This window comes from Pristiophorus japonicus, chromosome 1 (genome assembly GCF_044704955.1).
Source record: "Pristiophorus japonicus isolate sPriJap1 chromosome 1, sPriJap1.hap1, whole genome shotgun sequence".
Lineage (NCBI taxonomy): Eukaryota > Metazoa > Chordata > Chondrichthyes > Pristiophoridae > Pristiophorus > Pristiophorus japonicus.
The window spans coordinates 277,104,691-277,131,833 of record NC_091977.1 but is presented as its reverse complement, the minus strand read 5'-3'; the positions used below and the strand labels follow the sequence as shown (position 1 = coordinate 277,131,833).

At 44.8% G+C, this 27,143-nt stretch overlaps 1 protein-coding gene across 1 annotated transcript in view; it reads left to right on the top strand.

The window, feature by feature from the left end:
• Positions 1-3,293, top strand: part of LOC139263182 (dendritic cell-specific transmembrane protein-like) — a 34,183-nt gene extending 30,890 nt beyond the window's left edge. Inside the window, exons 3-4 of the mRNA XM_070878913.1 lie at positions 227-556; positions 3,186-3,293. Coding sequence (XP_070735014.1) covers positions 227-556; positions 3,186-3,293 — 438 coding nt within the window. The remainder of the gene's footprint in view (positions 1-226; positions 557-3,185) is intronic.
• The last annotated feature ends 23,850 nt before the right edge of the window (positions 3,294-27,143 follow it).

Here is a 27,143-nt window from a genome sequence, read left to right as displayed (position 1 = left end):
GGAGGAAGTGAATTTCTAAGGTGATTTCAAGTGGGCTGATTTGTGCTACATTACTTTATGGGTTTAGCCAATGGATATTATAGTTGCAACATTAGCAACAATTGTAATGGACAACTCAAAAATGTAACTATAAAATTCCATGTTATCTCAATTGAGCCAGTTTTTATTTTAGTATTGAACTGATAATCTGTTTGTGTTACTTATTTATCCCTTTGTTTTTCTACAGGCAGAGAGCAAGTTTCTCAGCATTCCTGTATACAAGCACGAGTTGACAGAAACCTTCTCTTATGAATCTCACTTGTCTAAACGTGATTGCATCCCTCAACCAACAGTGTCGATAACCATGATCTGGATCCCATTGGTCGCACTGCTTGCTGTCTTATTGTTTCTCACTTTACTTTCTGCAAAATTTACAATATTGAAAGTCCTGGTTTTGTCATCGTTTTATGCTGAGACTGAGAAGGTCCGAATACAGTTTTTGCACAAAAAAATATTACAGAAAAGATCCTGGACCAGATTAATCAATTTTGAGGAGGCACTGAATTTCACTAATGGGGTAAGGAATTAATTATAACATAAAAGATAATAAGCGAATAATAAGATGAATAGAAATTAACACCCTCAATGTAAGCCTTTACATATTTCCCGTATTAGTTACATTTAGAGCTCTGTTTTATATTATTCATACCACTTCTTGATTTTCGCTCCCTCCCAAAGATTTATTTTCCATTAAAGTCATCAGGATGGGTGTAAAATGGGCTGTCGATTCTCTAATCACCCGCTTTGTGTCACTACTGAAGACCAATTTCACTCCCACTAACTCATAACTGAGGTATGATTCCATTTTGGAATCTCCTATTCAAATAGCCATTCACATGTGAGTTTACATGTCAAAATGCTATTTAACTGTGGGGTGCATTACTATCAAATCTCATTCTGTCCTCTTTCAGCATCCATACTTGGACACAGGAGTTATTGTTATAAGAAAGAAAGAAAGACTTGGATTTATATAGCGTCTTTCACAACCACCGAATGTCTCAAAGCGCTTTACAGCCAACAAAGTACTTTTAGAGTGTAGTCACTGTTCTAATGTAGGATTATATAATATTGTAATTGTAGTATAGTACCAAGAGAGCCAATATTAGCTAGTTTTTCACCTTCTGAGCCCAAGAGCATAGGTGTAAATTTTGGAACTTTTAATACCTCCTCCTACCAGTGCCCGGCTGACAACAAGAATGATAACTTACATTTATATAAATCTTTCAACGTAGAAAATCGCCCCAAAGCTCTTCACAGAAGCGTAATCAGCCAACCATCAATGGCAACTCAAGGAAGGAAATATTAGGAGGGGTGAATGGGTGGGTTCTTACAGGAGGAGAGGGAGGTGGTGAGGTGGAGCGGTTTAGGGAGCGAATCCCAGAGCTTATTGTCTGGCCCGGCCGCCAATGGTGGGGCAAAGGCATTTCGGGATGCACATGAGCCCAAAGTTAGAGGAACACAGAGTTTTTGGAGGGTTGGAAAACTGGAGAAGATTACGGAGATAGGGAGGGGCGAGGCTATGAAGGGATTTAAAGACAATGAGAATTTTAAATTGGAGGAGCCAACTTCTGTCAACAAGCACAGGGCCGCTGGTGGGTGGGACTTGGTGTGGGATAGCATGGGGCCAGCAGTGTTTTGGATGAGCTGAGGTTTATTGAAAGTGGAGGATGGGAAGCTGGCCAGGAGAGCACTGGAATTGGACCCCGATGATGTCTTAACCCCACACCTGCGTGAGGAATCTCTGCCACCCAAAATCCCTCTCCCACCCACCAGCCATGCAGTTCTTCCTGCCGGGACCGGGCAGGAGACTGACACCAATCATGCAGCTGAGGCCTACGACTTAAAATCTCCGAAGTGTCGCACTGCGGAGTGCCAGACAGCTTCCATCCCCTTCAGCGACCCCCCCACCCGCTGCCACACCAATCGTGCCCTTCCTTAAAATCACTCCCATGGGGTCATTTACACTGATGACACCCAGCTCTAGCTCTTCACCACCTCTCTCGACCCCCTCCACTACCTCTGTGTTGTCAGACTTCTTGTCCGACATTTAGTCTTGGATGCGCCAATTCAACATTGGGAAAACTGAAGCCATCATCTTCAGCCCCCGTCACAAACTCCGTTCCTTTGTCACCCTTTCCATCCCCCTCCCCAGCTACTGTCTCAGGTTAAACTAGACTGTTCGCAACCTTGGCATAAGATTTGACTCAGACCTGCACTTCTGACCCTTCATATCCGCTCCATCAGAATAAACGCCTACTTCCACCTCTATAACATCACCCGTCTCTGCCGCTGCCTCAGCCCAACTGTTGCCCAAACCCTCTTCTATGTCCTTTGCCATCTCCTGACTATTCCAATGCTCTCTGCTCTCATTCTTTTCCTCCACTTACACTCTTTCACTCACTTTCTCTTCCCCACACATTCTATCTTCCTCCCTCCCCACAGGGCACAATGTGGAGTACCCACAGGTGGAGGCAGGGACACATGATCAATAAACAGACAGTGGGAGAAACATGGAGAGGCAAAGAAATAGGTAAAAAGGTGGAAAGATTAACAGTATTGCGACAGGTGGCCAGTGACACATGAGGGGCTTTTAACTCCCTGCATCCAGCTGAAACCAATCGGAACGGGGGTTCATATCAAAGTGCTACACTTACCGATCTGTTTCTGCCCTGTAGCATCCACCTGTCTCAGGCAGGTCCTCCCTCCTCCCACCCCCTGCCCCTTGAAGGGCCTCTGCATTGCCCAAACTAGTCCCCAGGGCAGCTCTCACATGTGGTGATGCTCAGACACAGCTAATCTCACTGAAGCTGTGCTGGGTCTCTTGGAGGCTCAGAGAAGGGAGAACTCCTGCTGCAGGGAGTTCCCACCCCCCTCCTCCTCCCCCAGCTCTATCCTCTCTTACTCTAATAGCCATGTTTGAGGCTAGTGGAGGTTCTGCCACCAATGGGTGATGCGGATTCCCCTATAAGGCCGGGACTTGTCCTCGCTGTGCTCCAGCCTAGTTTCTGGCCCTTCGGTCCCACCAAAGGTGCAGTGGGAGAATGCCTGAAGGAGAGTGGATTCTTTAGGCCATTTGGCTTTGAAAAAAATATTTGAATAAAAGCAAATGTTTTATGCTTGATATTTCTGCTTTTTAACTCCTACAGGCCTCCTTTTGGTTTCCCATCTTCAGAATGAAGCAAAGTAAAAAAGAATTACTGAAGAGTAAGCAAATATATTACCGGAAGTCTGATGAATTTTCTATTGAGTTTTGAATAAAGATATCTTAGATATTAGCCTGCTTTTATCAGTGTAAACTTTTAAAGTACAGAAAAAGACATTTTAAAAAAGAATTTAAACATTTTAAAATCTTGCTAAATAAGGTAAATTTATTTATCGACCCTTTTAAAATATGTAAATTTATTTTTCAAAAAATTTAATTTTTGGTTTAAATAATGAATTAAATTCCATTTTTATTAATTTGAAATATGTGATTGTTCAAAAAAAGTTGTTTTCAGTGTTTCTGTGTTTTTGAAGGTAGTCCACTAGTTATTCTGTCTTTTGGTTGAGATGTTAAAACGAGGCCCCGTCTGCTCTCTCAGGTGGACATAAAAGATCCAGGGCACTATTTCGAAGAAGAGCATGGAAGTTATCCCTGGTGTCCTGGCCAATATTTATCTCTCAATCAACATCACAATGACAGATTATCTGGTCATTATCACATTGCTGTTTGTGGGAACTTGCTGTGCACAAATTGGATGTCACATTTCCGACATTACAACAGTGACTATATTCCAAAAAGTACTTAATTGGTTATAAAGTGCTTTGAGATGTCCAGTGGTCATGAAAGGCACTATATAAATGCAATTTTTTCTTTATTTTTCCCATTCATACTTATGTGAGTTGCGTACGTACGGAATCACCATAAATATGAATGGGGATCCCCATTCTGATAGGTTGGGCCAGCCCACATGATCCTATTGATGCGTACGAAACCTTTATGATTATAGGATACGTGTGCGTCTATGAAGGCCTTCGTGTAGAGGGCCAGGTCCAGAAATCTCTGAGCCTCCGGAACCACCAAGTAAATTTGTGGAACATTTTTCAGGTTGGAGGCATCCGCCCGCGGAAAGCCTCCAACTGCAATTTCCGAGCCATTATGATCTGGAATGCATCGCCTGAAAGGATAATGGAAGCAGATTCAATCAAACTTTCAAAATGGAATTTGATAAATACTTGAAGGGGAAAATTTGCTGGGCTTTGGGGAAATAGCAGGGGAGTGGGACTAATTGGCTGACTCTTTCGAAGAGCTGGCACAGGCACAATGTGCTGAATGGTCTCCTTCTATGATGTATGGTTCTATAAAACCCATTTCTTGTTACTGTTGTCTCTCTAAATTAATTCCCTGTACCGATGCTATTGTCCGCACTTGGAAGAGCCGAATGGTAGTCAGCCTTAATAAAAACAGAAAATGCTGGAAATCTCAGCAGGTCAGACAGCATCTGTGGCATGGAAGCAGAGTTAATGTTTCGGGTCGATGACCCTTCGTCAACCTTAATAGCTGATCTGCACAAACACAAAACTTTATGGCTTAACCTAAGGCACCTTATTTTCTCAGCAACAGTTTATACATGCAAAATTGCATGATCATTTTTATTTACAAAAACTTTGAATGAAGCTTACAAGTCAGAGTAATTCCTGGTTTATAGAAGGTCACACAGCACTTAACATACATAGGTATTTAGCACATTAGCCACAACACCAGAAGAATGATACTGCTCATCACCTAGTGCCATGGGACCTTTTATGCCTACCTGAAAAGTTTTTAACATCTCATCAGAGAAACAGTGCAGCACTCCCTCAGCACTGCACTGAAATATCTTTCTCAATAATGTGCTCAGATCTCTGGAGTAGAATAAACCCATAACTTCGGACTCAGAGGTGAGAGTGTTACCAACTGAGCCACAGTGGATACTGTAGAAGGGAATGGTGTTACTATTTAGCAGATGGTCGCATGTGTGATGACTATTTTTTTTCATTAACATTTTAATATTTAATGATATAAAGTTTTGAGCTGTATTGTAGGTTTTTAAGGCTACAAAGAGAATTGACAATAATGATCCAGGCAAATACTTTGCTTTAGTGAAAAGACCAAGCAGCACACAGTAAAAATTAGGAAACTAGAGTAAAGAGGGAAGTCAATTGGAATTTCTTCACCCAAGAGGGTAATAGATGTCTCGGAATTAAGCTGGGAAACATGTTGAAGGTTAATGGATTCAGTTAAATGCTTTCTGAAGAAACATAAGAACGTAAGAACTAGGAGCAGGAGTCGGCCGTTTGGCCCCTTGAGCCTGCTCCGCCATTCAATATGATCATGACTGATCTGATCATGGACTCAGCTCCATTTCCCTGCCCGCTCCACATAACCCTTTACTCCCTTATCGTTCAACAATCTGTCTATCACTGTCTTAAATATATCCAATGACCCAGCCTCCACAGCTCTCAGGGGCAGAGAATTCCACAGATTTACAACCCTCCGAGAGAAGAGAAGGCGACCCCTTAATCTGAGAGTATGTCCCCTAGTTTTAGTTTCCCCTATGAGTGGAAATATCCTCTCTGCATCCACCATGTCGAGCCCCCTCATTATCTTATATGTTTCGATAAGATCACCTCTCATTCTTCTGAACTCCAATGAGTATGGACCCAACCTACTCAATCTATCTTTATAAGTTAACCCCCTCATCTCCGGAATCAACCTAGTGAACCTTCTCTGAACAGCCTCCAATACAAATATAGCCTTCCTTAAATAAGGAGAACAAAACTGTACGCAGTACTCCAGGAGTGGCCTCACCAATACCCTGTACAGATGTAGCAGGACGTTTATGCGTTTATACTCTATCCCCCTTGCAATAAAGGCCAACATTCCATTTGCCTTCCTGATCACTTGCTGTACCTGCATACTAACTTTTTGTGTTTCATGCACAAGGACCCCCAGGTCCCTCTGTACTGCAGCACTTTGCAATTTTTCTCCATTTAAATAAAGGCTTCAGGGATATGGTGAAATGTTGGTTGATGAGGCTAATCCATAAAAATGGGATGGCCTTTGCTTGTTACTAAATAGTCTTATGTTTATGCAAGAATAACTAATATCTGAAATAATCTTCTGGGTAGGAGAGTGAGGTGAAAACATTTCAAGAGACAGATGCCTTGCTGGGAGTGGATAGGAAGGACCGATTTCCCTTAGCAGACGGGTCAATAACTAGGGGCACAGATTTAAAGTAGTTGGTAGAAGGATTAGAGGGGAGATAAGGAAACGTTTCTTTACCCAGAGGTTGGTGGAGGTCTGTAACTCACTGCCTGAAAGGGTGGTAGAGGCAGAAACCCTCATCACATTTAAAAAGTACTTGGATGTGCACTTAAAGAACCATAACCTATAGGGCTACAGACTAATGCTGGAAGGTGGGATTAGGCTGGTGAGCTCTTTTTCGACCGACACGGACACAATGGGCCGAATGGCCTCCTTCTGTGTTGTAATTTTTCTATGATTCTATGATTCTATTCTATTGATTGTATAGGTCTCCATGGAAGGTTGAGCTAGGTTGGGGTGAATAACCTTCCTCATCTATATGTATCTTTGTAATCTTATACAGTTATCAATTATTCTTTTCTAAAGCTTCTGTTTGAACTATTAACAGATATTGTAGCAAAAATAATGTTCATAGTCACTGCCTCATATGGAATCGCAAATCAGCATTAAAATTTTTGCCTTTGTTTAGTAACCTGTTGCTAAACTTAAAACATGCAATTGTTTTAAACCTCTAATGTATGCATTATAAACATCTGATTAAATACTTGAAAAATAAATCTTTGTTATTTGCATATTATTCCTGTAACCATTTTCTATCCTCTAGCGTTCAGGTGTCACTGTCATATTGTGCCCTGTATGGTCCTGTACATGACCCCGTACTTGCTGCTAGTCCTTCCACACAGTCCATCACCTACTCAGCCCTTGGGCGTAATACTTTTCCTCATAGGAGGACCTGGTTCTTTCTCCCTAGGTGCAATCAATAGAGAGGATGAAGGAACATATCCCCTTCCCCCCAATTTCTCCAGCATGGCTGTCCCCTTCTCCCCATTGCCACCCCCCACCCCCTTCAAATCCTAGAATTAACCCTGATGTAAAACCAATTCTTTTACATGAGCCCTAATTTTGCAAAGCTAGTAATATTGGTATTGTGCTCATCTAGCTCATGGGCACATGTATATCCGTAGCCAGGGGAGTGTTGTGCCGAATTTTGCAATATGAGCACTGCTCCCTTATGCAATAGAAAATAACATTCCCAGAGAGCTTGATCTGTGGCACGGTTGACTGGAGAGTCGAAAATCTGATGAAGCAGCAGCTCTTAAAGGGCTGCAGCTCACAATAAAAGGGAAAGTGGTGACGATTACAGAAAAGTTGTCTAATGTTCATAAAGGTATAGAGGAGACATGTGGGTACACTGCTGCTTTTGATGTTGAATAATTGGAGGCCCTGCTATAGCAAATGAATTAAAGGATTGCTCCAGCCTCTGTTAAAGGTGCCAGTTGTGCAATCATCCAGGTTTGTGCAATTATCCAGATCCTCCATGCCTGGCAGCAGAGGAAAGAAGTGTGCTACTATCAGAGCAAGGCCAAAGTGAGAATACTCCTCTCTTCTGCACATACTTCATGTAAGGGCCACCAAGCACGGCACACATCTAAATTGGGAACTGCCTTGGGAGATACCATTTCAGGCATCTACACAACTTTCCACACACTTTTCTTCTGGTGGAGGTGGAGGCAGAAGTTGAGGTAGAAGTGAAACGGGTAAAGAAAGAAAGACTTGCATTTCGACAGCGTCTTTTTATGACCACCTTTGGATGTCTCAAAGTGCTTTACAGTCAATTAAGTACTTTTGGAGTGGAGTCACTATTGTAATTTGGGAACCTAAGTAGCCAATTTGCACACAAGCAAGGTCCCACAAACAGCAATGTGATAATGAGCAGAATTTTTTTTTGTGTTATGTTGTTTGAGGAATAAATATTGGCCGGGACACCAGTGATAACTCCACTGCTCTTCTTCGAAATAGTGCCATGGGATCTTTTACGTCCACCTGAGAGAGCAGACGGGGCCCTCGGTTTAACGTCTCATCTGAAAGACCTCAGTGGTGGGAAAATTATTGGAAAAAATCCTGAAGGACAGGATAAATCTTCACTTAGAAAGACACGGATTAATCAAGGACAGTCAGCACGAATTTGTTAAAGGAAGTTCGTGTCTGACTAACTTGATTGAATTTTTGAGGAGGTAACAAGGAGGGTTGATGAAGGCAAAGCGCATCATGTAGCGTATATGGATTTTAGCAAAGCTTTTGATAAGGTCCCACATGGCAGACTGGTCATGAAAGTAAAAGCCCAGGGGATCCAGGGCAAAGTGGCAAGTTGGATCCAAAATTGGCTCAGAGGCAGGAAGCAAAGGTTAGTGGTTGATGAATGTTTTTGTGACTGGAAGGATGTTTCCAGTGGGGTTCCGCAGGGCTCAGTACTGGGTCCTTTGCTTTTTGTGATATACATCAATGATCTAGACTTGAATAGAGGGGGTATGATTAAGAAGTTTACAGATGACACTAAAATCGGTTGTGTGGTTGATAATAAAGAAGAAAGCTGCGGACTGCAGGAAGATATCACTCAACTGGTCAGGTGGGCAGAACAGTGGCAAATGGAATCCAATCCGGAGAAGTGTGAGGTAATGCATTTGGGGAGGGCTAACAAGGAAAGGGAATACACATTAAATGGTAGGATACTGAGAAGTGTAGAGGAACAAAGGGAGCTTGGAGTGCATGTCCACAGATCCCTGAAAGAACAGGCCAAGTAGATAAGGTGGTTAAGAAGGCATACTGAATGCTTGCCTTTATTAGCCAAGGCATAGAATATAAGAGCAGGGGGGGTTATGCTTGAACTGTATAAAACATTGGTTAGGCTACAGCTGGAGTACTGCATGCAGTTCTGGTCACCGCAGTACAGGAAGGACGTGATTGCACTGGAGAGGGTACAGAAGAGATTTTCGAGGATGTTGCAGGAGTGGAGAATCTTAGCTATGAGGCTGGATTTATTTTCATTGGAACAGAGGAGGCTGAGGGGAGACCTCATTGAGGTGTATAATATTATGAGGGGCCTAGATATAGTGGATAGAAAGGGCCTATTTCCCTTAACAGAGGGGTCAATAATCAGGGGACATAAATTTAAAGTAATTGGTAGAAGGTTTAGAGGGAGGTTGAGGTGACATTTCTTCATGCAGAGTGTTGGGGGGGCGGGGGAGGGGGTCTGGAACTCACTGCCTGAAAGAGTGGTAGAGGCAAAAAACCTCACCACATTTAAAAAGTACTTGGTTGTGCACTTGAAGTGTCGTAACCTGCAGGGCTACGGACCTAGAGTTGGAAAGGGGGATTAGGCTGGACAGCCTCTTGTTGGCCGGCGCAGACATAATGGGCCGAAATGCTCTCCTGCCGTGCTGTAAATTTCTATGATTTTATGAGTGCAGCGTTCCCTCAGCATTGCACTGGAGTGTCAGTCAAGGAACAGCAAGCAGATGCTGAGGTGCTAGTGACTTTCTCAGTATAATCAGCAGCTATTAATGCAGAAGATAGCTCTGATCTTCTAAGAGCCATCCAGTGCTTCTTCTTCTTCAACTAATGCAAACACCACAACCCGCTACACAATGAGGCCATTGTGGCTATTTTCTGAACAATGGCCATTGACCTAATGGCTGATACCACCTGAATAGTAATTGAGTGCAAACCCTTTATCTTTTTGAAGAGTTTACATAAAGAGTTCATATGGCCACATGAGTATCGTGTGTCACTCTTTGCATTCGAAGGAACTCTGCTACCCAGTGAAGGCAGTGTCCTGGTCATCTGATGGCTGTCACTTCCTTAGTACCTATGTGTACTGCAGGCTGGCTGAGGTGCCAGATGTCTTCTGGGGTGGCTTGGAAGGGTGTTGTGATATGAAAGCTTCCTGCTGTGCTACCCATCAATCCAGGAAGAGCCATACTTGATCCAGATTGTAATGTTAAAAACTCTGCCCACTAAGGTAAGTTTATTTTTAGCCCGAATTACAAAACTTTAAAAAAAATTTAAAATATATATATTTTTACTAAGGCATTTATTAACTTTAATTTCAATTAATTTTAATTATGTGAGGTCTGTTTATTATTTTTTATTATTGTGTGTTTGTTTTCTCCCCCATTAACAGCATTGAGAACTCATAGTTACGTGAGTCTCAGTGCTATTAATGGGAACCTGTGAACTACCTACCTGATTGGCTAAGCAGTCACACGTGACTGCATCTTCTGCGTAGGAACCCTCTGGATGGGAGCGCATTTCGTAGTGCATGAAGAGAAGGCCTCCCCACCACAATCCAGGGCACCTCCGAGACCACCAGGTACTTTTGCAAAAAATCTCCAGTCGGAATTTTCAGGCCATTGTGTGCATATTATTGAGTAACAGGAGGAAAAACTGTCTTAACCGATAAGGGATTAAGGGGTTATGGGGCGCAGGCAGGAAAGTGGACCTGAGTCCATGATCAGATCAGCCATGATTGTATTAATTGGCGGAGCAGGCCCAAGGAGCCATATGGCCTAGTCCTGCTCTTATTTCTTATGTTCTTAAAGTGTGAAAGTGGCGAATACAGGACTCCTCAGATATATCCAGCTGAAGATCCCAGATTAATGATGGGTATTGCCAAAATGGGTCAGGATTGTTGACCCCTCATCCCAATATGCAGAGCATTCAGAATCCCAAAAGGAGGACTCACCCTCACCTCTTTGCAAGATGTGACACAAATACCCAGCCAAAATCTAGAATAATAGAGGTCGGCCGTTTAAGATGGAGCTGAGTAAGATTTTTTTCACTCAGAGGGTTGTAAATCTTTGGAATTCTCTGCCCTGTGGATGCTGAATCATTGGGTATATTCAAGGCGGAGATAGTTAGATTTTTGTAATCTAGAGGAATCGAGGGATATGGAGATCGGGCAGGAAAGTGGAATTGAGGTAGAAGATCAGATATGATCTTACTGAATGGCGGAGCAGGCTCAAGAGGAGGAATGGCCCCTTCCTGCTCCTAATTCTTATGTTCTTATAAAGAAAAGTACCGACGGGGATCAAAATACAAAAATAGAGGCCGACCGAACTAAACCAACTAATACAAAGCACAAAATGTAGCAAAGAGAAAATGAAAACGCAAAGAGCAAAAGAAAACAAAAAACATTCTGAACCTATTTTCTTGCTTCAAGACGTCTGCTTCAACAGACAGGCTCCATAGAACTCTGCTGTGGGCTGAATCTCACAAAGACAAAAAATGCATGATGGTTGTTTAATGAATAATTTTGCATATTTTAAGAAGGTCTGCATGAGGGCTCATTAATTGGCCACAAATCAACATGCGTAAAATCAGGCATCATGTGATTCAGAAGCAGGTGATGTGGTGCCCAATCTTGTAACTGCTGTGCATGGTACTTGCATATTGTTAACTCTACACTAAATGGCCCCCTGATGGGAGTAAGCACATTTAGCAATTACACTCTAAGGTCAAGCTTGTAGTGATTGGTTATTTTTATGGGATATTTTAGAAGGTCTGCAAAGAGGTTAGTGTCAGCTGTGGCTCAGTGGGTTGCACTCTTGCCTCTGATTCAGAAGATTGTGGGTTGAAGTCCCACTCCAGGGATTTGAGCACAAAAGTCTAGGCTGACACTCCAGTGCAGTGCTGAGGGAGCGCTGCACTGTCGGAGGTGCCGTCTTTTGGATGAGACATTGAACCAAGGTCCCTCTGCTCTCTCAGGTGGACATAAAAGATCCCATGGCACTATTTTGAAGAAGAGCAGGGCAGTTATCCCTGGTTATCTTGGCCAATATTTATCCCTCAATCAACATAACAAAATAGATTATCTGGTCGTAATCACATTGCTATTTATGGGAGCTTCCTGTGCGCAATTTGGTTGCTGCGTTTCCTACATTACAACAGTGACTGCACTTCATTGACTGTAACGTGTATTGAGCCTTTGGTAGTCGTGAAAGGCACTATATGAATGCAAGTCTTTCTTTTAGTTAGTACCACACGAATTTGAGTGTTTATTCGGATTTCAGAGTAATCTCATTGCCTGATTTTCCTCAGCTACATACTCCCAGCTCAAATCTTCTGAGAACACTGTCGGAATCATCTAGTGGTATACAACTATCTCAAAAGTCTAAGTACATTGGAGCCTTCAGATTATGCCATGCAAATACGAATGCCCAATATGCTTTTTATGAAATGTATTTGTCAGTTATTTTAAAAGATTAATATGTTTATTTGAAATGGGTAATAATTCCATTAAAATATAGCAAATGGAATTCTATATTGATGCATTAAGGAGCTGATAATGTGCTTCCAAATGAGCTGACCTTGCATAATAATGTGAGATCAACACTCTTAGATATTGGAGTGGAATTTCGTGCATCACGTGCTGGGAGTGAAGGTCAAAAACCGCAGTTGGAAGGGTGACTATCAGAAAGAGAAGGACCCTGCAATGTATTTGCTTCATGGGTTCTTTGTTTAAGCATTCATAGCATCACATTGCTATTAAGTTGGTTTATTAGCAAAGGTTTAACAATCACACTACACATTAGCAGTTTATCCACCAGGCTCACAACCACCTGCTACATCGCATATTCCCCAAACCCAACTGGCTGGGGTTTTATTGAGTCTTATGAACATCATGTGACTGGCTAAGCCATTCCCAAGTCAACAGCTCTACAATTATTTTTGTAAAACAATAAATCAAGTGCCCCCTGATTAAAGGGGGGGCACTAAAGCCGACAAACTTAAACAAATTAAGCTTTAGACATTAAGGATTAAATTCAAATTTGGTTGCCGGGGGTGATGATGCAATCCAGTCCCTCCGGCACCCACCTCTCGTGGAAGGCCGTGAGCGTACCGGTTGACACCGCATGCTCCATCTCCAGGAACACCCTGGCCCAGATGTAACCACGGAAGAGAGGCAAGCAGTTGGGTTGAATGACCCCTCGACTGCCTGGACGGGCTGATGGCCTCTTGGTCATGCCCAGGAGCAATCCTACGAGGAGGCCTTCCGACCTGCCCTTTTCCCTCCGCACAGGATGTCCAAAGATCAGGAGTGTGGGACTGAGGTGCAACCAGAATTTGAGGAGCAGCCCCTTCAAATATTGGAAGAGGGGCTGCAACTTCGCACATTCAATAAAAATGTGGAACATGGACTCTTCCAGGCCGCAGAAATTGCAGGCGGCCTGGGAGCCCATGAACCGACTTAAAAACTTATTGCACGGGACTGCTCCATGCAACACCCTCCAGGCCAAGTCCATAATAAATAGTGGGAGGACTCCCACATAGTGTGCACTCCATTGGGGACACCCTCCTCCTCTGGACGGCAAGATGGTGTGCCATGGTGTACCCGGACAGCAGACAAGGATAGCAAGGTGGAGAGTGTGCAAGAGCAGCCCGTGCAGGAATCCTCTCCATGCAGAATTCAAAGGCACGGAGGAGATTTCCCCGAGGAGGCTCAAGTTGTGAGGCGCTGGCTCCCGAGGGAGGTTTCGGGCTTGACGCTGATGAAGGATTCTGTCCGGACGGGGGTCAGTTCGGACGAGATCTCCCCACGTTCTTGAGCCTCCTCGACACACCTAATGGAGTCAGGGCCCAATGCTGTTTTCAGCGACTCGATGAAATTGGCCGCGCACTGGACGTTGGCCCAGGATAGGCGCCGTGCCAGTTCATCTGGCGCCATCCAGTCTGCTCCTCTACCATCGAACAGGTCGCTGACCCTGGTCACCTTGCCAGCCACAGCCCTCTCGTCCGCCTGCCACCTAAAACCCCAGTTGTGGAGGTACGGATTCCTGAGCAGTGGCTCCCGAAGGACAGCCGCCACTCCAGACGGGGGAGAACTGCATTTGGTGGCGACTTTGTTCCTGACACTGATGAGTTCCTGGTAAAAGACAGGCAGCCCTCGTATGGCAGTCCTGACGCCCCCCAGGTTTCAACAGCTCTATAAATCTGTATCTTCACAGGTGCATACATTACAGATCCCATGTAGGGTAAAAATACCTTTCTGACACTGACATTCCCTGAAGGATCTGCTCCAAATGTTTATCCATAGCATTGCTCAAGCAGTCCGGCTGCATAAAAAACATGGCTATTGTAGGCCAAACTGATTATCTGCACGAACATTTTTGTGTCCTTCTGCATATGCACGCGATCGGCCCTGCCCCTTTTTGTGCATGTGCACCCCCCATCCCCTTCTGAAGGTCTTAACCCGTGAGAGTGTGTTCCAAGTGAGCTCTGTTCTGTCTGGAGTTGGCAGTCAGAATGGCTCGAATTACACTTTGCAAAGTCACCGATGACTTCGGTTGGGAGGATCGAATTACACATTACAAAGAAACTGCTGGGTATGTGCCTTAGACTCCAAGGGGACCAATCAGCAAACAGAGCTTGTCATCAAGGGGACCCAATCAGAGCTTTAGGTGTTGCAAATTAACATGTCCATAGTAGGCCTAACACATGGGAGGTATTGCTGGCTGCCTTGATTTTTATTTCACTCTCAGATTGTTACTACTGAATTGAGCATTGATAGAAATACAATAAAATATATAGATTAACACGTGGATTTGACCCAACCAGTCTGTGTCTGTGTTTACCCTCCATACAATGAATTTATTCTAATCACATTTACGCAGCCTGTTGCTTTTATCCCCTTTTTCTTCATCTGCTTATCCCATATGTTTAGCTTGAATGTTGACAAGTTTCTGCCTCAAACACAAATACGGGGAGTGAATTCCACAGCCTCACAGCTGTCTGTGTGGAAAACGTTTATCCTGTCATCACTTCTAAATCTCTGTAAACTTGTATTCAGGGCCCTCGTTATTGACCCCTCATCTACTACAGACAGTCTGCTTCTATCTATCCTGTCAAATCCCTTCATCATTTATAAAAATGATATTGCTCTGTAATTTAGCCAAATACCACACTACAATCCCTTTATCCCACAGCTAAAACAAATTCATTCATGAGCTCATCATCCTCATACCCAATTTATTATTTTTAATATATACTGAAATGTCAAATAATAATATACTTTAAGTATTCGATTATCAAAGAAAGAAGAAAGAAAGACTTGCATTTCTATAGTGCCTTTCAAGACCACCGGATGACTCAATGTGCTTTACAGCCAATGAAGTACTTATCGATTGGAGTCACTGTTGTAATGGGAAAAAAGCATAATTTGCTTTGTCATGTCCAACTTACGATGCAACTGAAAGGCAGTCACATTTTTTGAAGTTATTGCCTTTTGTAATGCAATGCTTCATAATGTTTTAAATTGATTTGTATTGATGCCGATGATCACCTAATGTTCTAAATTGTGGGTTCACGTCCCACTCCAGGAACTTGAGCACATAAACTAGATTGACACTCCAGTGCAGTGCTGAGGGAGGTGCCGTCTTTCAGATGAGAAGTTAAACGCAGGCCCCGTCTGCTCTCTCAGGTGGATGTAAAAGATCCCATGGCACTATTTCAAAGAAGAACAGGGGAGTTATCCCTGGTGTCCTGGCCAATATTTATCACTCAATCAACAAAACAAAAAAACAGAATATCTGGTCATTATCACTTGCTGTTTGTGGGAGCTTGCTTGTGCGCAAATTGGGATGCCGCATTTCCTACATTACATAGAAACATAGAAAATAGATGCAGGAGCAGGCTATTCGGCCCTTCGAGCCTGCACCACCATGGCTGAGCATGCAACTTCAGTACCCCACTCCTGCCTTCTCTCCATACCCGCTGATCCCTTTAGCCGTAAGGGCCACATCTAACTCCCTTTTGAATATATCCAACGAACTGGACTCAACAACTTTCTGTGGTAGAGAATTCCACAGGTTCAAAATTCTCTGGGTGAAGAGTTTTTCCACATCTCGGTCCTATATGGCTTACCCCTTATTCTTAGACTGTGACCCCTGGTTCTGGACTTCCCCAACATCGGGAACATTCGTCCTGCATCTAACCTGTTAGTCCCATCAAAATTTTATATGCTTCTATGAGATCCCCTCTCATTCTTCTAAATTCCAGTGAATATAAGCCTAGTTGATCCAATCTTTCTTCATAAGTCAGTCTTGCCATCCTGGGAATCAGTCTGGTGAACCTTCGCTGCATTCCCTCAATAGCAAGAATGTCCTCAGATTAGGAGACCAAAACTGAACACAATACTCAAGGTGTGGTCTCACCAAGGCCCTGTACAACAGCAGCAAGACCTCCCTGCTCTTATACTCAAATCTTCTCACTATGAAGGCCAACATGCCATTTGCTTTCTTAACTGCTTGCTGTACCTGCATGGCTACTTTCAATGACTGATGTACCATGACTCCCAGGTCTCGTCGCACCTCCCCTTTTATTAATCTGTCAGCATTCAGATAATAACCTGCCTTCCTGTTTTTGCCACCAAAGTGGATAACCTCACACTTATCCACATTATACTGCATCTGCCATGCATTTTCCCACTCACCTAACCTGTCCAAGTCACCCTGCAGCCTCGTAGCATCCTCCTCACAGCTCACACTGCCACCCAGCTTAATGTCATCTGAAAACTTGGAGATATTACATTCAATTCCTTTGTCTAAATCATTAATATATATTGTAAATAGCTGGGGTCCCAGCACTGAACCTTACAGTACCCTACTAGTCATTGCCTGCCATTCTGAAAAGCACCCGTTTATTCCTACTCTTTGCTTCCTGTCTGCCAACCAGTTCTCTATCCACATCAATACTGTCATGTATCTTACATTATTATATATAACTGTATCCTAACATGCTATACATGACTGTAATAAGATATGACCTGTAACCACCAGAATACCTTTCCACCAGGGGTGCACTTGCAAGAGACAGGTATATTAGGACAGGTCTAAGGCAAGTGCAGCATTCCAGAGCTGTGAAATAAAGGTGCAGGTCCAGAGTGACCTTGACTTCACTACATACCTCGTGTGAATCTGTACCAAGGGGACAGGACTTGACAGTGGTGACGGGTTACGGGATTACAGAATCCACAGATGAAAAGTACAATGCGGGAGACAATTGTGAGGACTTTATAGAAAGGCTCCAGCAAAGCTTTGTAACCAAAGACTGGTTAGGCGACGATAAGGCAGACAAGAGAAGAGCCCATCTCTTGACCAGCTGTGGCTCGAAAACATACGCTTTAATGAAGGATCTGTTGGCACCCGAGAAACCAGCAAGCAAGTCGTTTGAAGAATTGAGCACACTGGTAAGAGACCACCTGAAGCCAGCGAGCAGCCTACACATGGCCAGACACAAGTTCTACAACTACAGACGCTGTGTGGGCCAGAGCATACCCGACTTCGTGGCAGAATTTCGGAGGTTGGCTAGTTTATGTGAGTTGTCCGATGAACTGAGGAGAGAAATGCTGAGAGACTTTTTAATTGAAGGAATAGGCCACGCAGGCATATTCCGAAAGCTCATAGAGACCAAGAACCTGACCTTAGAGGCAGCAGCACTGGTTGGGGAAGAAGAAACGAGGTTGATTTACAATGCAGGTACGACAACTAACGAAATATTAGAACAAGAAGTTCACAGCACTAAACAAGGTGCTACCCCCACACACAGACAAAACTGGGAGAACAGGTTCTCGACAGCAGGCAGAAGCCATCAAGGGCCACAGGAACAGCCGTTCACACCTCATCAACCCACAATGCGAGCAAAAAGCTACAAACTGAGAGAAACTCAAGAGAGATCAGCCAGATGCAGCTCATTCTTTGGAAACTCTTTGAACAATGGAACAGGTCTGTGCTGGAGGTGTGGGGGTGGGCACTCGGCAAGGGGATATCAATTTCAGCAGGCTGTTTTCAGCAATTGTGAATATACAGGGCATTTGGTCCGCATGTGCAAAAAAACGGTAGCTCGGCTGGTATACGAATCGGATGGGTCGGAAAGCGGACCAGAAGATGGTGGGGACAGTACCCGGGACACCGGTGTACAGCGAGTCAACACGATCAATGGCCACTGCTCCTACAACAGGACGCCTCCTATAATGATGAGGGTCCTACTCAATGGGATATCTGTCAAAATGGAGCTGGATACGGGAGCGAGTCAATCTCTCATGGGTGTTCAACAATTTGAACAACTGTGGCCGCATAAAAGAGACAGACCTAAACTCACAAGGGTCAACACCACACTAAGGACCTATACCAAAGAAATCGTACCAGTCCTCGGCAGCGCCATGCTCTCTGTCACACACAAAGGGACAGTGAACCGACTTCCCTTGTGGATTGTCCCCGGAGACACCCCAGCACTGCTGGGGAGAAGCTGGCTGGCAAAACTATACTGGAAATGGGATGATGTCCATGCCATGTCATTAGAGGAACGGACCCCCTGCTCAACAGTTATAAAGTGATTTGAACATCTCTTTCAGCCAGGTGTGGGCACTTTCAATGGGGCCAATGTCAAAATCTACATCACACAGGATGCTAGACCGGTCCATCACAAGGTCAGAGCTGTACCCTATGTGATGAGGGAAAAGATTGAACACGAACTAGACAGGCTTCTGCGGGAAGGCATTATATCACCTGTGGAATTTAGCGACTGGGCAAGTCCCATCGTCCCAGTCATGAAGCCTGATGGATCCGTACGAATCTGTGGGGACTACAAATCTACCATAAACAGAGTCTCCCTACAGGACCAGTACCCGCTGCCCAGACCGGAGGACTTATTTGCCACATTGGCTGGAGGTAAACTTTTCTCAAAATTAGACCTCACATCTGCGTATATGACGCAAGAATTGACCAAGGAATCCAAGCTACTCACCGGCATCAACACACATCGAGGCCTTTTTATGTACAATCGATGCCCATTCGGCATCAGGTTGGCAGCTGCCATATTCCAGCGCAACATGGAGAGTCTGCTCAAGTCCATCCCGGGACGGTTGTATTTCAAGACGACATACTTATCACGGGCAGGGACACCGACTCCCATCTCCGTAATTTGGAGGAAGTACTAAAGCGGTTGGATCGGGTAGGCCTACGAGTCAAGAAATCTAAGTGCCTGTTTCTCGCACCCGAGATTGAATTTTTGGGCAGAAGGATTGCCGCTGATGGAATCCGCCCAACAGAGTCCAAAAAAGAAGCAATTCGCCTGGCACCCAGGCCCCGGAATGTCTCAGAACTGCGCGCCTTTCTCGGGCTACTCAATTACTTTGGGAACTTTATGCAGAACTTAAGCACGCTGCTAGAGCCTCTCCACGTGCTACTCAGGAAGGGGTGCGATTGGTTTTGGGGGGACGCCCAGGAACGGGCTTTCAATAAGGCACGCAACCTTCTGTGTTCCAACAGTGTTTTGACTTTCTTTGACCCAGGTAAAAAGCTAGTTCTCACATGCGATGCGTCAGTGCATGGGGTCGGGTGCGTTTTGCAACATGTCAATAGTACGGGCAAATTACAACCCATAGCTTATGCCTCCAGGTCACTTTCACGGGCGGAGCGCGGGTACGGAATGGTAGAGAAGGAGGCGCTCGTGTGCGTGTACGGTGTCAAAAAGATGCACCAATACCTTTTTGGGGCCAAGTTCGCGTTAGAAACCGACCACAAGCCCCTCACGTCCCTCCTATCCGAGAGCAAGGCAATAAACGCCAACGCCTCGGCGCGAATTCAACGGTGGGCACTCATGCTGGCGTCCTACGACTATACCATAAGGCACAGACCAGGCACAGACAACTGTGCCGACGCGCTCAGCAAGCTACCCCTGGCAACCCCGGAAGGGTCTGACGAACAGGGCTGTGAGATAGTCATGGCAATCAATGCCTTTGAGTCCACAGGTTCGCCCATGACGCCTCGCCAAATCAGAGCCTGGATGGCCAGCGACCCCACGTTATCCTTAATAAAAAGATGTGTCCTAACCGGTGACTGGGCAGAGGCTCGCAAATGCCTGCCCCGAGGAATTAAAACCCTTTCACAGGCGCATGCATGAGCTATCACTACAAGCAGACTGCCTGATGTGGGGTAGCCGAGTAGTCATGCCTCTGTGAGGCAGAGAGGCATTTGTCCGGGAGCTCCACCGCGAGCACCCGGGGATCGTTCTCATGAAGGCCATAGCCAGATCCCACGTCTGGTGGCCTGGTATTGACACGGAATTGGAGCTCTGCGTTCGAAGGTGCACCATTTGCAATGCCCCCAGGGAGGCTCCACTGAGCCCCTGGCCCTGGCCTACCAAACCGTGGTCGCGGGTGCACGTAGACTATGCGGGCCCATTCATGGGCAAAATGTTCCTCATAGTTGTAGATGCATTTTCAAAGTGGATCGAATGCACCATTTTAAACTCGAGCACAACCTCCACCACTGTGGAGAGCCTCGCAACCATGTTTGCAACGCACGGAATCCCTGACATATTGGTCAGTGACAATGGTCCGTGCTTCACCAGCGCAGAATTCAATGACTTTATAATTGACCACGGCATAAATCACGTCAAGACGGCACTCCAACGGCCAGGCGGAGAGAGCAGTGCAAATCATTAAACAAGGCATGCTTAAAATCCAAGGTCCTACACTGCAGGGTCGCCTGTCGCGGCTGCTGCTGGCATACAGATCTCGTCCGCACTCATTGACTGGGATCCCCCCCGCGCAACTGTTGATGAAAAGGGTTTTAAAAACAAGGCTCTCATTAATCCTCCCAGACATGCACAAAATCGTTGAGGCAAAGCGCCGTAAGCTGACTGAGTACCATGACAGAAATTCGAGGGGGAGATGGAATGAGATAGGGGACAAAGTGTTTGTACTAAACTATGGCAGGGGTCCCAAATGGCTTGCAGGGACAGTAACGGGCAAGGAATGAAACAGGCTACTGGTAGTACAAATGGACAATGGCAAAACCTGCCGGAGGCATGTAGACCAAGTCAAAAGCAGATTTACCAATAACACTGCGGAACCAGAGGCAGACTACAATGTGGAACTCGCACCACACCTGGTGGACAGACAGAGGGAACAACCTGAGGAAAGGGCAATCCCAACAGACAGCCCAGGCAAGTCAACAACAATCACACCAAACGAAACAGACAGCCCAGGCGAGATACCAGCAACCACACCCAAAGAAAAACAGACACCAAGGCAAACAACTGAACCACAACTCAGACGCCCCACGCGAGAGCGTAGACCACCTGAGAGACTGAACCTATAAAGACTATAAGACCTTGGGGGATGGTGATGTCATGTATCTTACATTATTATATATAACTATATCCTAACATGCTATACATGACTGTAATAAGATATGACCTGTAACCACCAGCATACCTTACCACCAGGGGTGCACTTGCAAGAGACAGGTATATAAGGATAGGTCTCAGGCAAGTGCAGCATTCCAGAGCTGTGAAATAAAGGTGCAGGTCCAGAGTGACCTTGACTTCACTACATGCCTCGTGTGAAGGTGTACTGAGGGGACAGGACTTTTCAAATAAATTACCCCCAATCCCATGTGCCTTAATTTTGCACACTAATCTCTTGTGTGGGACCTTGTCAAAAACCTTTTGAAAGTCCAAATACACCACATCCACTGGTTCTCCCTTATCCACTCTACTAGTTACATCCTCCAAAAATTTTAGAAGATTTGTCAAGCATGATTTCCCTTTCATAAATCCATGCTGACTTGGACCGATCCTGTCGCTGCTTTTCAAATGCGCTGCTATTACATCTTTAATAATTGATTCCAGCATTTTCCCCACTACCGATGTCAGGCTGACCAGTCTATAATTCCTTGTTTTTTCTCTCCCTCTTTTTTTAAAAAGTGGGGTTACATTAGCTACCCTCTTATCCATAGGAACTGATCCAGAGTTGATGGAATGTTGGAAAATGACCACCAATCCATCTACTATTTCTAGGGCCACTTCCTTAAGTACTCTGGAAGCAGACTATCAGGCCCTGGGGATTTATCGGCCTTCAATCCCATCAATTTCCCGAACACCATTTTCTGACTAATAAGGATTTCCCTCAGTTCCTCCTTCTCACTAGACCCTCAGTCCCCGAGTATTTTCGGGAGGTTATTTGTGTCTTCCTTAGTGAAGACAGAACCAAAGTATTTGTTCAATTGGTCTGCCATTTCCTTGTTCCTCGTTATGAATTCAACTGATTCTGACTGCAAGAGACCTATATTAGTCTTCACTAATCTTTTTCTCTTCGCATATCTCTAGAAGGTTTTGCAGTCAGTTTTTATGTTCCCTGCAAGCTTACTCTCAAACTCTATTTTGCCCCTCTTAATTAAACCCTTAGTATTCCTCTGCTGAATTCTAAATGTATCCCAGTCCTCAGGTTTGCTGCTTTTTCTGGCCAATTTGTATGCCTCTTCCTTGGATTTAACACTATCCCTAATTTCCCTTGTTAGCCACGGTTGAGCCACCTTCCCCGTTTTATTTTTACGCCAGACAGGGATGTACAATTGTTGAAGTTTATCCATGTGATCTTTAAATGTCTGCCATTGCCTATCCACCGTCAACTCTTTAAGTATCATTCGTCAGTCTATCCGAGCCAATTCACGTCTCATACCATCGATGTTACCTTTCTTAAAGTTCAGGACCCTAGTCTCTGAATTAACTGTGTCACTCTCCATCTTTTGACGAATTCTACCATATTATGGTCACTCTTTCCAAGGGGCCTCGCACAACCAGATTGCTAATTAACCCTCTCTCATTACACAAGACCCATTCTAAGATGGCCTGCTCTCTAGTTGGTTCCTCAGCATATTGGTCTAGAAAACCATCCCTTATACACTCCAGGAAATCCTCCTCCACAGTAATGCTACCAGTTTGATTAGCCCAATCTGTATGTAGATTAAAGTCACCCATGATAACTGCTGTACCTTTATTGCACGCATCCCTAACTTCCTGTTTGATGCCCTTCCCAACCTCATTACTACTGTTTGGTGGTCTGCACATAACTCCCACTAGCATTTTCTGCCCTTTGGTGTTTCACAGCTTTACCCGTATAGATTACACATCATCCAAGCAAATGTCCTTCCTTACTATTGCGTTAATCTCCTCTTTAACCAGCAACGCTACTCCACCTTCTTTTCCTTTCTGTCTATTCTTCCTGAATATTGAATAGCCCTGGATGTTGAGTTCCCAGCCTTGGTCACCCTGGAGCCATGTCTCCGTAATCCCAAGTACATCATATCCGTTAACAGCTGTCTGTGCAGTTAATTCACCCACCTTATGATGAATGCTCCTCGCATTGAGGCTCAGAGCCTTCAGGCTTGTTTTTTTTAGCACTCTTTGTCCTTTTAGAATTATGTTGTAATGTGCCCCTTTTACAATAGTGACTACACTCCAAAAGTACTTCAATGGCTGTAAAGCACTTTGAGACGTCCGGTGGTCATGCAATGCGCTATATGCAAGTCTTTTTTCTTTAAATTGTATTGATGCTGATGATTATATATAAATCAAAACCATAATTCAGTATTCAATGACACAAAATTGGCAGTCTCATTTGCTAAGGATAGGTTGCAAAAAACACGGAGGGTAGATGAGGGCAAAGCACATGATGTAGTGTATGTGGATTTTAGCAAAGCTTTTGATAAGGTCCCACATTGCAGACTGGTCATGAAAGTAAAAGCTCATGGCATCCAGGGCAAAGTGGCAAGTTGGATCCAAAACTGGTTCAGAGGCAGGAAGCAAAGGGTAATGGTTGATGGGTGTTTTTGTGACGAGAAGGATGTTTCCAGTGGGGTTCCGCAGGGCTCAGTACTGGGTCCCTTGCTTTTTGTGATATATATCAATGATCTAGACTTGAATATGGGGGTATGATTAAGACGTTTGCAGTTGATACTAAAATCGACTGTGTGGTTGATAATGAAGGAGAAAGCTGCAGACAGCAGGAAGATATCAATCAACTGGCCAGGTGGGCAGAGCAGTGGCAAATTAAATTTAATCCAGAGAAGTGTGAGGTAATGCATTTGGGGAGAGCTAACAAGGTAAGGGAATACACATTAAATGGTAGGACACTGAGCAGTGTAGAGGAACAAAGGGACCTTGGAGTGTATGTCCACAGTTCCCTGAAGGTAGCAGGCCAGATAGATAAGGCTGTTAAGAAGACATACGGAATGCTTGCCTTTATTAGCCAAGGCATAGAATACAAGAGCAGGGAGGTTGTGCTTGAACTGTATAAAACACTGGTTAGGCCACAGCTGGAGTATTGCATGCAATTTTGGTCACCGCATTTCAGGAAGGAAATGATTGCACTGACGAGGGTACAGAGGAGATTTACGAGGATGTTGCCAGGAGTGGAGAATCTTAGCTATGAGGACAGATTGGATAGGCTGGGTTTGTTTGGACCCAAGAGGCTGATGGGAAACCTCATTGAGGTGTATACAATTATGAGGGGCCTAGACATAGTGGATAGAAAGGGCCTATTTCCCTTAGCAGAGGGGTCAACAACCAGGGGGCATAAATTTAAAGTAATTGGTAGAAGGTTTAGAGAGGATTTGAGGGGAAATTTCTTCATGCAGAGGGTGGTGTGGATCTCACTGCCTGAAAGGCTGGTAGAGGCAGAAACCCTCACCACATTTAAAAAGTACTTGGATGTGTACTTGAAATGCCGTAACCTGCAAGGTTACGGACCTAGAGCTGGAAAATGGGATTAGGCTGGATAGCCTCTTGTTGGCTGGCGCGGACATGATCGGCCGAAATGGCCTCCTTCTGTGCTGTAAACTTCTCTAATTCTATGATTCTCCCAGTCCCACTCTGAGAAGGGCCAGATAGCAAGAAGATGAAATGAGGAAAAAGGCATCTGGCACCATCTATGGAATACCTCAGCCTGTTGTTTCTGCATTCTAGCCTGTGGCCCCACAGCCGATGGCTGTTACCGCTGCCACAGTGCTCATTTGGTGAAGTGGTTGTGTCAGGACTGGAAATGATAAATTAGTCCTATAGCTGCCTGCATCAGGTAGCGGGCCCTGTTAATATTCAAAGCAGGGTCCTGCGATTGACATAGGACCATGATTGTCATTTTAGGACTCAACGGGGTAGAGATTATAAGAAGATAAGAAGATAAGAATATAAGAAATAGGAGCAGGAGTAGGCCATTTGGCCATTCGAGCCTGCTCCGCCATTTAATAAGGTCATGGCTGATCTGATCTTGGGCTCAGCTCAAACTCCCTGCCCGCTCCCCATAACCCTCGACTCCTGTCTATCTCCACCTTAAATACATTCAATGACCCAGTTTCCACAGATCTCTGAGGCATAATATTCCAAATATTCATGAGCCTCTGAGAGAAGAAATTCCTCCTCATCTCAGTTCTAAATGGGCGACCCCTTTTTCGGAAACTATGCCCCCTAGTTCTAGATTCTCCCATGAGTGGAAACATCCTCTCTGCATCTACACTGTCAAGCTCCCTCAGTATCATAAACGTTTCAATAAGATTACCTCTCATTCTTTTAAACTCCAATGATTATAGGTCCAATCTGCTCAACCTTTTTCAATAGTCAACCCCTTCATCTCAGAAAACAACCTTGTGAACCTTCTCTGAACGACCTCCAATGCAAGTTTATCCTTCCTGAACTGAAGAGACTAAAACTGTATGCAGTACTCCAGGTGTGGTCTCACCAACAGTTGTAGCAGGACTTCCCTACTTTTATACACGATCCCACCTTGCAATAATAGCCAACATTCCATTTGCCTTCCTGATTACTTGCGGTACCTGCATGTTAACTTTTTGTCATGCACGCTTTTCCCACTTTCAGCTGGTCGTTCAGTTGAAGAGGAGCCCAGAAGCTAAGTTTAATTTATTTTTGTGGGGCCGAGAGAAACAAGAGTGCACCTCCAGGCTCCACAAAAAGCAACCTGGAAATTCAACGCAGCAGTTTGCCCACGCCTGTGAAGGGACCCCCATCCCGAGACCTACCTTTTTCCGTGGTCACAGACCAGGTCTGAAAGTCACACTGAGGGAAAATCTCCCTGAGGGATATATGCACTACATCAGACCTAGAAGTGCCACTGGGTATAAAAACATTCCATTGCCAACACTGGCCTCCCTCACCTTGATCGGCACAACATTCATCATCAATTCGGAAAGGAAAAATAATAGGTTCCTACAACAACAACAACTTGTTTTATATAGCGCCTTTAACGTAGTAAAATGTCCCAGGAGTGTTACATGAAAAACAAATAAATTTCACACCGAGCCACATAAGAAGAAATTGCGGCAGATGACGAAAAGCTTGGTCAAAGAGGTAGGTTTTAAGGAGCGTCTTAAAGGAGGAAAGAGAGGCAGAGAGGTGGAGAGGTTTAGGCAGGGAGTTCCAGAGCTTGGGGCCTAGGTAACAGAAGGCACGGCCACCAATGGTTGAGTGATTATAATCAGGGATGCTCAAGATGGCAGAATTAGAGGAGCGTAGATATCTCGGGGGGGGAGGGGGGGGAGGTTGTGAGGCTGAAGGAAATAACAGATAGGGAGGGGCGAGGCCATGGAGGAATTTGTAAATATTCATATTGAAATCTCCAAATAATCTAGATATTAATAATTTATTCTCTTGAGTAATATTCTGAAATGATATGGATTCTCAAGAAAATAAAGTCCCAGGCCTGGATTTTCTGGTCCTTTAAGCTCCGGGTTTCACCCTGGAGAGGCGTGAAAGGCAGCGTTCAGGTCTCCTGCGCCCTTTTGCGATCCTCCGGTCCGTTTTTGTGGTGCTGCTGACCGCGGGAAGAGCTGCGCTGGGTGTGCAACGCCCCTGGTTGCAACATGGGCAGTACTTCGGCCTCTTGCCTGATCCATCCGTCCGGAAGTGGACCCGGAATGACCGCCGGGGAAATCAGAGCAGTCCAACCATGCTGGCGGTGGTGAGGAAGGTAAAGTGCTGTAAAGGTAAGTGCGAGCATTTGTTCTTTTAATTTTTTGAACAATTTGTGTTGTGGTGGCATGGGCAATGTTTTGGGACTGTGTTTGTGTTTTTTTTTGGTTTAACCCCCTCCAAGGTCTCTCTCGGTGCACACACGGACCGGCATTGCACCACGAAAAGTCTATAACACCTCCCTTAGCGCTGCACCCTCTGATGCAGGGTCCAGATG